The 14,406-nt window shown below is 42.5% G+C and overlaps 1 protein-coding gene across 1 annotated transcript in view; it reads left to right on the top strand.

The window, feature by feature from the left end:
- The first annotated feature begins 2,118 nt into the window (after positions 1-2,118).
- Positions 2,119-14,406, top strand: part of f11r.1 (F11 receptor, tandem duplicate 1) — a 38,103-nt gene continuing 25,815 nt past the window's right edge. The window contains exon 1 of the mRNA XM_084320618.1: positions 2,119-2,381. Coding sequence (XP_084176744.1) covers positions 2,339-2,381 — 43 coding nt within the window. The 5' untranslated portion in view covers positions 2,119-2,338. The remainder of the gene's footprint in view (positions 2,382-14,406) is intronic.

Here is a 14,406-nt window from a genome sequence, read left to right as displayed (position 1 = left end):
ATATGCGTACCTACTGTACTATTCCCCCAAACCACTACAACGCTGGGTAGTAAGTGCCATGGACAAGTGTACCAGTGCAAGTGAACCAGTGTACTCACTCATTCTTGGCTGAATCTTGTTTTGGGTTGTGATGTAAAAACATCTGCATCATAGCAGGCTCAGGATGGGCAAAGTAGTCTATAGCCTGTTCATCCCTGTCTCTCTCCTACACAACCTGGCTTGACTATAAGGAGAGAGAGATGATTACAATTAACTGGTACATTCAGTTCCAGAATGGTTGGAATTCCCTGACAAAGATGTGCAAAAAGCTGTACAATTTAAACAATACCATACGGGCAATGAGCAAATAGTTGGTTATTCAATGAATGCATGGAGCTGTTCCATCTTATTTCATTTGATACTAACTACTCAGTTCATAGAGATTTCAAGTATTCAAATATCAATGATGAATATTGCATAAGGTTTACACAGTTAATAGATCACCTTCTTGTTTTATATTCATGTTCAGAGAGGAGTAATAGTTAGATCTTTGTATGTGATTTATATGGCAATTAAATCAATGGTGTGCTTGTTTGTTTGGGGAGTTTGACCTACAATGTGCCTACCACGTGAAGGTGCATGATCAATGGACAGCACAAAAACAATTTGTGTAGGTGGAGACTAGAGCTACCACAGATAGTAATAAATTATAAGAGTAAGTAATCCATACCATATCCTAATAGTTACCTTATTACCATACTTGGCTGAAAATAAACTTTGCTGCCTGTTGTGAATGTGTTTTCCCCTGTAGGCTAATACATAAGTAGGCATACATTTTTGCAGTTGAGCAAACATTCGCAGTTGAGTAGGCTATATGTGCTGTGTTTTTATGTCTTCCATCGAGGACCACCTTGGAAACAAGTGTTTTAATTAATGCTTTTAGGTGATATCCTCAGGAATACAAATTGGTCAAGATAATTTTTTTTTATGATGTGTTTTTAATTTCCAAATACAAATCTAATCAAATCAAAAAAGCAGTTTTTGCAGTTGAGCTACAGGTGTTGTTTATTATACAGCCTTTTCATGCATCTTTATCAAGGGAACCCTTATCCTAATGATTTTTTAAATAATATTATGATGATACGATATGGACCTAGTAGTTGCGTCATCTATGGCACTTCGTTTAGCTGGGGTGTATTTTTTAAAAAATGCGGGGGGAATTTGTGAGAGACCAAAATCCAAAATGGCTGCCGTGGAAATGAACTTTTTAATGGTTTTACCTACAATGATGCACAATACATGGTACCAGCCCCCTCTCAGTCATGTACCAGCCCCCTCTCAGTCATGTACCAGCCAGCCCCCTCTCAGTCATGTACCAGCCCCCTCTCAGGGGGGGGGGGGGTGCTTAGTAAGAGATGTGATTGGGCCAGCCCAGTGTCAGTCAGTAGTGTACCAATGGGCCGCTGTCCCAGCCTAGTAGTGGGCCGGTCATTGACCAAAACAATTTTTTTTTTTTTTTTTTTTTTCTTTTTTTTTTTTTTTATATAAGCTTTTTTTTTCTTCTATCAAATCATAACGGCCCAAATGCAAATGCCCGGTATGCCAGATGACCAGTCCAGGCCTGGTTGGACTTTATCCTTTTTATTAAATTTTTTACTGTATGAAGCACATTCTCAGGGCCGGGGGCTCATACAGAACCAAGCATTTCGCTGTAATGTATATGTACCAAATATGTACAAATAAAACAAAACTTGAAACTTGAACTTGAGCGGTGGAAAAAGAGAGCGAACCGCGCGTCGCTGCCAAAACGCGCACTTCGCTTTACTTCACGTGATGTTTACGATGAATTTACGATGAATTGGAAATGGGGGACCCTGGTGGAAACAAGACGAAAGTCTTTCTCTGGTCTGCATCCCCTTAACAATTGTATGTATTGAGCTGTACTGCACTGTACCCATTCTGCAATCTGTTAATAAAGTTTTCATTCATTCATTCATTCATGTCAGCAGGACAGGTACAAGAGGCGTGGCCAAGCTCGCCACCGGAAGCAGCAGCAGCAGCAGTAGTTTCTTTACCTGCAGGTTAGGAGGACGGCCATTCTGTCACGGCGCACCTGTAGTTTTGTGTCCAGTGAGAGAGAGAGAGAGAGAGAGAGAGAGAGAGAGAGAGAGAGAGAGAGAGAGAGAGAGAGAGAGAGAGAGAGAGAGAGAGAGAGAGACAGTCGCTATAATAACCGCTTTTAGAAATATTCAATTCACACCTAATTGGGAACGCGACAAGTTTTTGCTAATTTAGTTGTTAACCGGGTGCGTTTTTAACTTGGAAAACACTATAAACAAAGGACCAGACGGAGCCCGACATGCTGCTGGTGTCGCTGTCGTTGTTGTTTTCTTTGGCAACAGGTGAGTTTTGTTTCTGTAAACTACTCATAGCTGTGGTCCATATAGGCTGTTTAGATATATAATGAAATATCATTATGTTTATGACTGTACTATTGTGTTGTTAGGCTATAGAGGCCTGCCAGGTGTATCAACTGTTTGTTTCAGCAGTGTTTTTAGCTCAAGTTCTGTTGGACTATTGTGTGTTTTTAGGCCTGTATGCGTTGTAACTATAGGCCTACGTGAAACCAGTAGGCTTTAGTTGGGTTACATATTAGACTAATATACTCAACTTAAAAATAAGAGAATGAACATTTGAATTCGTCAGAATTCGGTCTTCGACCTAAAACCACGCCCTACTTCCCAGAGGAGTGTTATTAAAACAGCATATTCCATAGCCACACCTGTCTCTATAATGTGTTATTTGGACTAGACTCTGGCTCCCATAGTCATTTCGTCTTAATAATAGTCACTGATATCAACAATTGTGGTCATGGAAATATACTGATCATTTTGAAATAAGACTGTCCCAGTTTAAATGAGAAGCTTCAGTGAGCTTTCCTGTGACGTTGCCAAGTCATACTAATTAAAAAGGGCACTGGTTTCTTCATGACAGATCGTGACTAAAAATGGTTAACTTTATTCCTATATACAGGTATTGCATATGAATGCAATGTGTGTGAAAAAGGTTGAGAGGAATTCTTTTTTATTATGTATGTGATGTGTGGATTGTACAGTAGTTGTAATTTCCAGATATATATTTCAGTGAATGTGTAGCCAGATATAGGAACAGAAACAAACCATTGATTGATTTGATTGAAAATTGTATTAACAGATTGCAGAATGGGTACAATACAGTACGGCTCAATACACACAATTGTTAAGGGGATGCAGACCAGAGAAAGACTTTCGTCTTGTTTACATCAGGGTCCCCCATTTTCAATTCTGACATACAGCTAGACAGTACTAGACCTATAAACATCTAACCCAAACATACATTTGAATCAGTTTTTCTTTTGCATTATAATATTAATATTTTATAAGCCTATAAATAAGATATGGCCACTACACAGAGCCATTACGTGACTTAATACACACCGTGCATCACTTGGTTACTGCATATTTGTAGGATATGCAATTAAGTTCCTTGCAAATGATTGGTTGTCATGTTGTGAAAGAGTTCTTACTCTGTGGTGGATAAACGTGTTATCTGACATGCTGCTCGTCAGTTTCAGGGCTGCAGCTTGTGCGCCTAAAATACACTGATGTATTGGACAGTGACTTTTCACACTCATGATTGCCGAGCAGTAAGAGATGAAATTCATATCTTAAAAGGGGCACGCCGACATTATGGGAAATACGCTTACGGTCTTCTCCGATACCAAATTCCTCTCTGTGCGTTCAGTAGAAAGCTATCCGGCTGCTAGCCTAGCTTAGCACAAATGAATAGAAGCGGATACGGACCACTAGCCTGGCTGTTGGCCAAAAACACCTCCTCTCCCAGAGCTTTAAGCTAGGCTGGTGGTCTGTAGCTTTCTACTGAGCGCACAGAGGAATTCTGTATCTTATCATCTTGTCTGACTCTAGAGAAGATGGTAAGAGCATTTCCCAGATGGGTTTTGTACTTTTGTCGTATCTGACACAAGATTGATATGAAACAAAAGACTACAAAGAAAAGGACAAGATGCCATATCCAAGTAAAACTGTCCTGGGCCTTGGTTGTTGTTTTTAAGAACACTGTTAGACTGTCGCCCTACTGTGTATGTATACTAGTTAATTAACTATATGAACAATCAAGGCTGTACAGTGTACACAAAGAATATGTATTTAACAGAGCTATAACATGCTGTCTGTGTACACTAGAGTGCTAATAGGCCCAGTAAGCTGTACTGTGTAATAGGATGAAACGTATAATATTTTCCATAACGCTCCTCAAACACCTGCACCCTCCAAAAACACATGCAAGAGCACTGCTTATGGACTTCTCCTCAACGCAATCCAACCACACCTCCTGTTATCCAAAATGCAAACCTCAAACACGCACACGTCATTCACCTGTACCACTCAGTGACAGAACCCAGCTCGCTGGTTAAGATCAACAGCGCTCTTTCCTCCCCTGTGATTACAAACTGCGGCGCACCACTGGGCTGTGAACTCCCCGCTGATGTTCATCCTCTACCCAACCGGCTGTATCAGCTCAACCAGCAGCGCCAGCAACCAGTACATTACCAATTTCTCAGATGACACAGTACTACTGGTCCTACACAACAATGACAGTGACACTTAACTGGACGGTGTAAACCGGCTGGTGCAGTGGTGTGATAGCAAGTTAGCAACTCACTTGTCCTCAATGTTTAAAAATCACAGGAAGTAATCTTTGATCCCATTCCCAGGTCTCTCGCAGATCGTAGCCCTTCATTCATTATCAGCCCATCAAAGAGTTGAACGTCTATAAATACTTGGCTGATACCAGGCTGAAACAAGGTATCCTCTCCAGTACCGAGAGAGAGCAATGAGTAACAAGTCAGAAACATTGAACAATATTAGATTTCTCTAATGGAGACAAATGTATTGGGCTATATGTCAATCATCTTTGTGTGTCTAGTACTATGTCTCTACTGTACACTGTAAACGATGTCTTTACTGGTGTTGTAGTAACAGATCGGATTGGTACTCTAATTGGCAGACATGTAGAACAGGTCCGATGTGTGTCCCTAATATCCATATCGATCGCTCAATCCACGTCTTTTAATGGTGTCGTAAATATTATTCTAATCCCGTCTTGTCTTTACGCTCATTTTAATTCAATATTCGGAGTAGTGTGTTGTCATGGTGCCAACATTTTGATTTCGATATCGATGCCAGCCTAAATATCACGATACCATGGCAAAAATATATCAGGAAAAGTAATGGAATATAATATTACATGGAAAAGTGTGCTCGCTCTCTCACACTGCTCCGGTCACGCATCCACTCGACTCATAGTATTGGACCGTTTTCAACAGCTGGGTATCGCGATACTTTTCTAGTATCGGTGTATCGTGCAACCCCAACCCCAATCTGGAGAATGAATGAATGAATGAATGAAAACTTTATTTAACAGATTGCAGAATGGGTACAATACAGTACGGCTCGATACACACAATTGTTAAGGGGATGCAGACCAGAGAAAGACGTTTGTCTTGTTTACATCAGGGTCCCCCATTTTCAATTCATATCGACATTTATGACATACACAACATACATGACATTTATGGCATAGGTACATACAGGTATTTAGTACTGATACATTTGTTCTTAAATGCCTAGTGACAAACTGTAAAAAGTACCAAAGTGGAACATAGCCATGTTGGCTCATAATCCAAACTGTGCTATGTGAGGGGACAGATGTATTTTCTAGAGGTTTTCTGCAATTTCCTGTCCTGTTTTCAAAACTCTTGACGGTTCTTCCTATCTGTGGTCTGTTGCCACATAGTAACAAATAGACTACAGGGGGTAGTTCTGTCTACGTTGGTATTCTAAGACATGTTCTTATGATAATACTGTCTATACTGTGGAGTCCATATTGATACTGTAGCTGTATGGTAACAGCACTCTCCTTACCCCACTTATTATGTTTGTAAATTGGTTACACGTTGTTCCTGGGTCAGTTTTGAGCTGGTTTGTTTGAATCACCTCCCAGCAGTCAGCATTTTACCCCCAAGTTGTGTTTTTTTCCATACTTTGATTGATTGATTGAAAACTTTAATGGTGAACTTGAAAACAGATTGCAGAATGGGTACAATACAGTACAGCTCAATACACACAATTGTTAAGGGGATGCAGACCAGAGAAAGACTTTCGTCTTGTTTACATCAGGGTCCCCCATTTTCAATTCATCAGGACATATATGACATACATGACATACAGATAGTCAGTACTGCTACATCTATACATTTATGACATACCAGATTTGCAAATACAGTACTGTTTGTGATACAGAAGGAGTCAGGAAAAGGGAGTATATACATTTGACGTAGAAACTGTACATTGGAGGAGGTTGGGTGGGGGGGGTTGGGTACACTGGGATATTGACAACCATACTGGGTAATCTACATTGGAGGTGGTTGGGGGGGGGGGGGGGCACACTGTATAAACAAGCAAAACTGTACATTGAGGGGGGGGGGGGGGGGGGACACTGTACAAACAAACAAAATTGTACATTGGACTATTGACAACCATACTAGGTAAATGACTGTACATTGGAGGGGGTTGGGTTAGGATATTTACAGGGGCCAGTGTTGAATTGCAGTCTCCCATAGGTGTCCCTTGAGAGAGGTTTTGAAAGTGGGTAGTGATCCACATTCCTTTACAGCTTTGGGTAGGGCGTTCCACATTGATGTGGCATAATTGCGAAACGTGTTTAGTCCCTTATTTGAGCCGAATCTGGGTTTAACATGATTTGTGGAGCTCCCTCTGGTGTTGTGATCGTGGTATTCACTGACCTTTGGGAAGTATTTTGACATGTACATGGGTAGAAGAGAGCAGGTGTGTTCCTACTGGTTGGACCCTCGGTGTGTCCTCTTCTTATGATGGATAGTGAACTGTTGGACAGCGTCCCGTCTTGACAGACTAGTGTCTTTTTTACTTCAATTTGTTGGCAGTTCTTACAACAACAATCTTGTAATTATTTCCGAATATTACTATCGAAATCGAGTTATTTTTAGAAAAACTAACTCTACAATAGCGCAACGGAAAACGATACAAAAATTTCACACAACTCTTGTATCTATTCATCCATTGATGCCCCACCAGCCCTAGGCGTGACCGGCCAGTGACCACACACACACACACACACACACTTAACAATGTAGCAGTAAACAGCTGCAGCTGAATGCACCCAGTATCAACCACTGCTGTGACCAGTTCCACAGGAACCGGCCAGAGGAATGAGACCGTTGGCCACAGAACAGAACGGACAGTCGGACACGCTCTGGGGCTTTAAGGAATGCTTTGGTCTTGTGATTGTGATCACTTGTGATCTTCCCCCGCAGAGGTGGCAAGGATCAATTTAAATACAAAGGTGCACTATGCTGTTTCAGGGCTCGGGGGGGGGGGGGGGGTACATTTGTGTCTGGGTAGAGCCAGGGCGTGGCGAGCGGACAGCGCTTCATCCTCTCACACTCACAGCGACGTTCACTGACCAGCAGATCATCTTGACTTGATATCTAAGAAATGTCCGGTTTCAAAGCATTATTGAGCAAAAGCCGACCTATTTAACAAATTAGGACCACTTAATAATGGTTTCCTACAGGCTAGAACATAAACACTATCTGCAGCTCAGTCTCTGAGGTGCACGCCTCCACACGGCCCCTTCAGGAGCGTATATTGGGGTGTGTGGTCCTGTCAGGCTCATTGATACGCCCACTCGCTCGCTGTGTGGATACTGCCGACACACACTGCTTGTGTTCGGACGGACGTGGGGGCGGGTTGTGATCATCACACAGTTTTAGGACGAGGGAGCTGGGAGGGTCAACTCTGTGTGGGATAATTGGTATGTTTGCATTCGGACACGCAGCCTCTCCCATTAACGTGCGCTTAAGAAGACCAGGAGTCCAGTCCGAAAGGGGCCAAATTAAGTGTTTATTAGGGCAGGGCAATTAATCACATTTCATTTTCAATTACGGTTCCGGCTCCCGGCGATTTATGAAGACAAGATAATCGAGATGTGGATTTTTAAGATTCAAGATATTTATTTGTCATTGCACAATTAAACGGGCCGTTACACCGTACACTGAAAATCTTAGCCCCCCCCCCCCCCCTTCACATATATTTCCAAAATATAGACTTAAACTAGAAATTAAGAAAATGTTTAATGCTAAAATTAAGAATCTTAAAACGGATAAAAGTACAAAAATAAGGCAGAGTGACAGACAGTGTTGCACATTCAGTTCACAGTGTAGTGGTAGAAGGATATAAAGTGCACGATGCATTGTTGCAAATAATGTTATTGGAGGTGACTGTGAATCCATAATAAATTCACAGAATGTCAACGAGTAAATCGTGTTAAATAATTGTGATCTCAGTATTGACAAAAAATAATGGTGGTCATGATTTTTGCCATAATTGAGCAGCCCTTCCATCAATTTCCCCATCGATTCTGAGGAAATGTATGAAGGAACTCACATTTGGAGCGGGTTAAGTTACAACGCCTGTCTCATTACCTGGCCTCTCTCTACAATCACCCGCTTGAAACTTGGTATTTACTACTAAGGGAGCGGAAGCATTTAATTCAGGTCCCGGTTGCCGTCTCGTCTGTGTTGCTCATTGTCTCTTTAAGCCGGAGCTCGTTTATCCCCCCGCCCCCTGAAACTCGCTCACAAACAGCTATGTAAACAAGGAAGTCATGCGTCTCTCTGGTTTCATTTTACACTCTAGGCTCGGTTCCCAGGGGCTTTGTCTTTGTTGAACCAAACGTGTCACAGTTCCACCTTAACATCTGTTCTCCCAGACTCCGCCCGCAGAGAGGAGAACTGGCAAGACGCGCTGCCTGGCCCGTCTGCTTCTCTGCAGAAGCATATTCTCCCCGACTGTAGATGACGACCTGTCAAACACTTCACCAAACCCTGATTTAAAATGTGTGCTTTTTGTTCCGTTTTGATGCATAAGAGTTGAAAGAGTCAGCGTTTTATTATTGCTCATTTAATAGGCTTACTGTACTACAATACAGAAAATTAACACTGTACTACAATACCGAACATTAATACTGTACTACAATACAGAACATTAATACTATACTACAATACCAAACATTAATACTGTACTGTACTACAATACAGAACATTAATACTATACTACAATGCAGAACATTAATACTATACTACAATACAGAACATTAATACATCTAACGACCAAGTCCACAACAATCCTTAAGCAGCAGCATAATTATCATTTTATAAATAAATACAAAAAATAACTGACTACCAGCCAGGTGAGGTGACGGACTACTGTAGTGCTGGGTATTAAATAATTATAATCGGTACTCAAACCATTGTGGCAATATTGTTCTTGAGGTAATATCTATCAAACCTTTCTAAAAATGTTGTTATAATAATTAAACAATTTATTTCAAAACGATTTGTTTTGTAGCTCTTACAACGAGCAAACATTTTGTAGTTATTTCTTTTAGAAAAACACAATAGTGCAATATTAAAACGGAAAACACTGTTTGCACTATTGTGTTTTTCTAAAATAAATAACTAACAACTACAAAGATGTATAGGAAAAAAAATATTTAGGAGGGCTTTTAAATTTGTATCCATTGATACCCAACCAGCCCTAGGGGTGACCAGCCGGTGAGCACACACACTAACAATGTAGCAGTAAATACTAGCTGCTGAATGCTGCAGCCAGCCAGACCCTTTAGGCTGATCACCCAGTATCAACCACTGCTGTGACCAGTTCCACAGGAACTGGCCAGAGGAATGAGACCCTTCGCTTGGCCACACTACACCCTAAACAGCTGGTGATCAACTGTGTAGAGCAGGGCTATTCAACTAAATTGTTCAGGGGGCCACATTGTCAGAAACCCAAGGGGCCAGGGGCCGGACTGCCACGGCGCCTCCCCGTGCTATGAATATATGTACACTTGACACAACACGCAACCACATTTTAGTATACTTTTCAAAAAAAAGTGCTTCATTTATGTGCCACATCTGCAACATCTCCTGCAGAAAGTGCTTCATTTATGACTGTGCAACAACTGCAACATCTCCTCTTCAACATTTCAATATTTAAAATAAAATAAAAAACAAACAAGTGCATGATGTGCATCTGAACATTCTAACATCAACACTTGAACAAAAAAACACATTTATAGTGCAGCTGAGCTTATGAAAAAGTGCTTCATGTCTGTGCAACAACAGCAAATGACAGCATCTTATTAGCACTTATTGTCCACTCTTAACTCTCAAACATCAGGGGGGTGGGGGGCAGACAGGCCTAGCCTACATACACACATCTAATGAGAGCGATTGCACTTCTTTGACTGGGCAATGGCAGAGAAAGAGGGTTCATAGGAAGTGAGGGCTACCCGCAAACAGTGATGCAAATGCTCATTTGTCAAGGAGGCATGGTTGCTTGTTTTAATGGCATTCATGTGAGAGAAACTGGATTCACAGGTGTATGCTGAGCCAAACATTGTTAGCACAGATATTGCCAGCGTTTTTATTTTGGGGAATGTCTTGACATGAATACACTTTATCCAAAATGTTGTGGTGGATTCATTCTCAAGTGCCTGCTTCAGAGCAGATGATGCTTGCATGTCAATTATTTCAAGTTGCAGGAGACCTTCATCAATGTGAAGTGATGCAAGGAACTCTTGTCCTTTTGTGGAAATAGCAGCTACATTGGCAAATGGGTTGCTCACAAAATGCATCAATTCTCTGGACATGTCAAATTCATCAAATCGACTTGCAAAGTTTTCCCTCAATTTATCAATGAAATCTGTCATTAATTGACTTTTGGCTCAATTGTGCGTGTTAACGTTGACATGAAAAAAAAAAAAGAAAAAAAAATTATTATCATGTAATCTTTGGCGGGCCGGTCAGAATCATCCCGCGGGCCGCCAGTTGAATAGCCCTGGTGTAGAGCATAAAAACAAAGCGGGGCTCACAACTCACTTGATGCTCCAAGGTGTTTTAATTGACAAATAATAGCAGTAGATACAACGTTTCGACCGACCCTTCCGGCCTTTTTCAAGTACTACTGTTTTTACATTTTGGCTCGGCACCAAGGAACGGAGGATGTCTGTGCGTTATTTATTTTTTCCAACTGTGTAGAGCAGACAGCCAGACACTACACCCTAAAGGCTGGTGATCAACTGCGTAAAACAGACACTCTCTGAGGCTTTAAGGAGCTTTTTGGTTGATGTTGTGTGACTTGCGATCTTTCCCCACAGAAGGCAGGGATCCATTTAAATTCTAAGGTTCACTGTGCCGTTTCGGGCGAATTATCTTAAGGCATAATGGATCAAAATCACTCCGAGGCACTGCAAGCCCAGAAGATAGTAAATTGGGTTGTAAACAAAATTCCAGACCCTGCCGTGGGTTCGATCCCTCACAGGAGAAATCTGTGTGGGGAAGTGAAATTAATAACACTCTCTCCCCACCCTCAATACCCATTCTTAAAGTGCCCTTGGGCAAGGCAGTTGACCCCAAACTGTTGCAGTGGAGCTGCTCATTGGCCAACAGTGTCAGACTGTGGTTGTACTGGGCACCTCCTAGTGGTCAACAGTGTCAGACTGTGGTTGTACTGGGCAGCTTCTAGTGGTCAACAGTGTCAGACTGTGGTTGTACTGGGCAGCTCCTAGTGGTCAACAGTGTCAGACTGTGGTTGTACTGGGCAGCTCCTAGTGGTCAACAGTGTCAGACTGTGGTTGTACTGGGCAGCTCCTAGTGGTCAACAGTGTCAGACTGCGGTTGTACTGGGCAGCTCCTAGTGGTCAACAGTGTCAGACTGTGGTTGTACTGGTTAGCTCCTAGTGGTCAACAGTGTCAGACTGTGGTTGTACTGGGCAGCTCCTAGTGGTCAGACGACACGGTGGTGGTGGGGCTGATCTCGGACAACGACGAGAAGGCCTACCGGGAGGAGGTTGAGGTACTGGAACGCTGGTGCCAGGACAACAGCCTGCTCCTGAACATTGGTAAAACCAAGGAGCTGATCGTGGATTATAGGAGAGGACAGCAGGAGACGCACACACCACTGATGATTAACGGGGCTACCGTGGACAGGGTGAGCAGCTTTAAGTACCTGGGGGTCCACATCGCAGAGGATCTGACATGGTCAACACACATAGACACAGTAGTAAAGAAGGCGAAACAGCGCCTCTACCACCTGAGACAGTTAAGGAAGTTCAGAGTATCGGGGAAGATACTCCAGTCCTTCTACTCAGGAGCTGTAGAGAGCATCCTGACCGGAAACATCACTGCCTGGTATGGAAACAGCACGGCACAGGACAAGAAGGCCCTACAGAGAGTGGTGCGCTCAGCCGAGCGTACCACGGGTATTGCACTACCTCCCCTGCAGGTTCTATACAACAAGAGGTGCAAATCCAGAGCCTGCAGAATAATGAAAGACCCCCACCACCCCAATAACAGCCTGTTTCAGCTGCTGAGGTCAGGCAGACGCCTGCGAACCCCAGCTACTAGGACAGAGAGGCTTAGGCTTAGCTTCTTCCCCCAGGCCATCAGAGTCCTGAACAATGAACATTGAGTACCACAGAACACTGAACTATCCACACATAAGCACACATGAGCACACACACGACACGCACGCTGTGCACGCTCACACACTAGCAGCCACTTTAACACTTCAACATGAGCGGGCACACACTCATGCGCACACACTCGCACTTATTGCCAAAAGGAAAGGCCACTTTAAATCAGTATTAGCAACAGTAACGGTGTATTGCACTACCAAAGCTACCTAGCATGTCCTATATGCTCTGTAAATAACTATGTACAGATACCGATTCTGATGTCACACCATGTTACCTGTTATTGCACAATGTTTTTTGTATTGGATTCTATTATATGTTGTACCCACTCTATTGCACATCGTTGCGGGCAAGACCACCCGCATTTCATTGTATACTCGTATGCCATGACAAATAAAACTCTTGACTTGACTTGACTTGACTTACTGGGCAGCTCCTAACTAGTCAACAGAGTCAGACTGGTTGTACTGGGCAGCTCCTAACTAGTCAACAGTGTCAGACTGTGGTTGTACTGGGCAGCTCCTAGTGGTCAACAGAGTCAGACTGGTTGTACTGGGCAGCTCCTATTGGTCAACAGTGTCAGACTGTGGTTGTACTGGGCAGCTATGCTTATGTTATTGAACGTGTAACACTAACTATATATAACGTTAATGCCACAAAACGAATGTTTGTGTCATTTTAACAGCAGATACTTTCTTAAATGCCATCTTCCCGAGAGAGGGGTGTTGACGGGGAGCTGTGATGGGTTCGCTTGGTTGTGTTATTAATAGCATTGAACAGCTAACCGAAAGCTAGCGTTAACTAACATTAAAGGTTTAGCCATAACGTTACCTTGGCTAAAGTTGGGGCTATTCATAATCCAGCAATAATGGCTGCAGACCTGCAAGCAAAGTACAGCAAGTTGGCAAAGGAGTATTCCAACGTAAATCACATTTTCACCAGTAACGTTAGTCTTCCATCTCCCGGTAGCTCATGCTAGCTCATGTTAGCGTCGTCACTGAGCGACCACCTCGCGTACACAATTAATGACATCTTGCGGACAGACATATCGGTGACAATGTTTAGCTTTTAGTGCCAAATGATAAGAGTCTGAAGCGGAGTCTCAAAAGAGAATGTTGAATATTTAGTAGTAACTTTGATGCAGTAGCTTGTGTGTGTGTGTGGGGGACTGGGGGCGGCGCCGTTGTGCAGGACGCGACTGAATTTATCGGCTACTGCCATCGGTACATTTGAGCTTATCGGCCGATAGGCCGATTGCAGTCAACAAGGCACTTATCGGCCGATACCGATACCCGACCGATACATCGGTGCACCCCTACCATTAATCTAAGCATACATGCATTTATACATACATTCATATATCCATTCATACATTTATTTATTTATTTATTGTGTTGTGTATATGTATTTATTTATTGGGTTGTGAGGGTATTTGGTGTTGGAGGTTGTTTTTAGATAATGTGTGTATAGGAAACGGTTGATGTGTAGCACCTGTTTAGTCTTGTTAATTAATTATGTGTGGCACCTGTGGAGGGGGAGGAGTGCAGGTGTCATGAGGGCTGCGTGCCCAAGGTTCTGGGTTCTTGCCCTGCACCAGTTACACTGTAGGTAGTGATGCACCGATGTGAAAATTGTGGCCGATACCGATAACCGATATTAATATTGCTGTTCTGGCCGATACCGATATTTACCGATGTCGATATCTCTGTATAGAAAACACTTTTTTATGATAATCAAATAAAGAGCTATTTTCCAAAACGCATAATTTTTTTTACTTTTGTAACTTATTTTCAG

Source organism: Notolepis coatsorum, assembly GCF_963971535.1.
Source record: "Notolepis coatsorum genome assembly, chromosome: 8".
Classification (NCBI taxonomy): Eukaryota; Metazoa; Chordata; class Actinopteri; order Aulopiformes; family Paralepididae; genus Notolepis; species Notolepis coatsorum.
The sequence above is the reverse complement of the archived record's forward strand: the minus strand, read 5'-3'. Positions and strand labels throughout refer to the sequence as shown.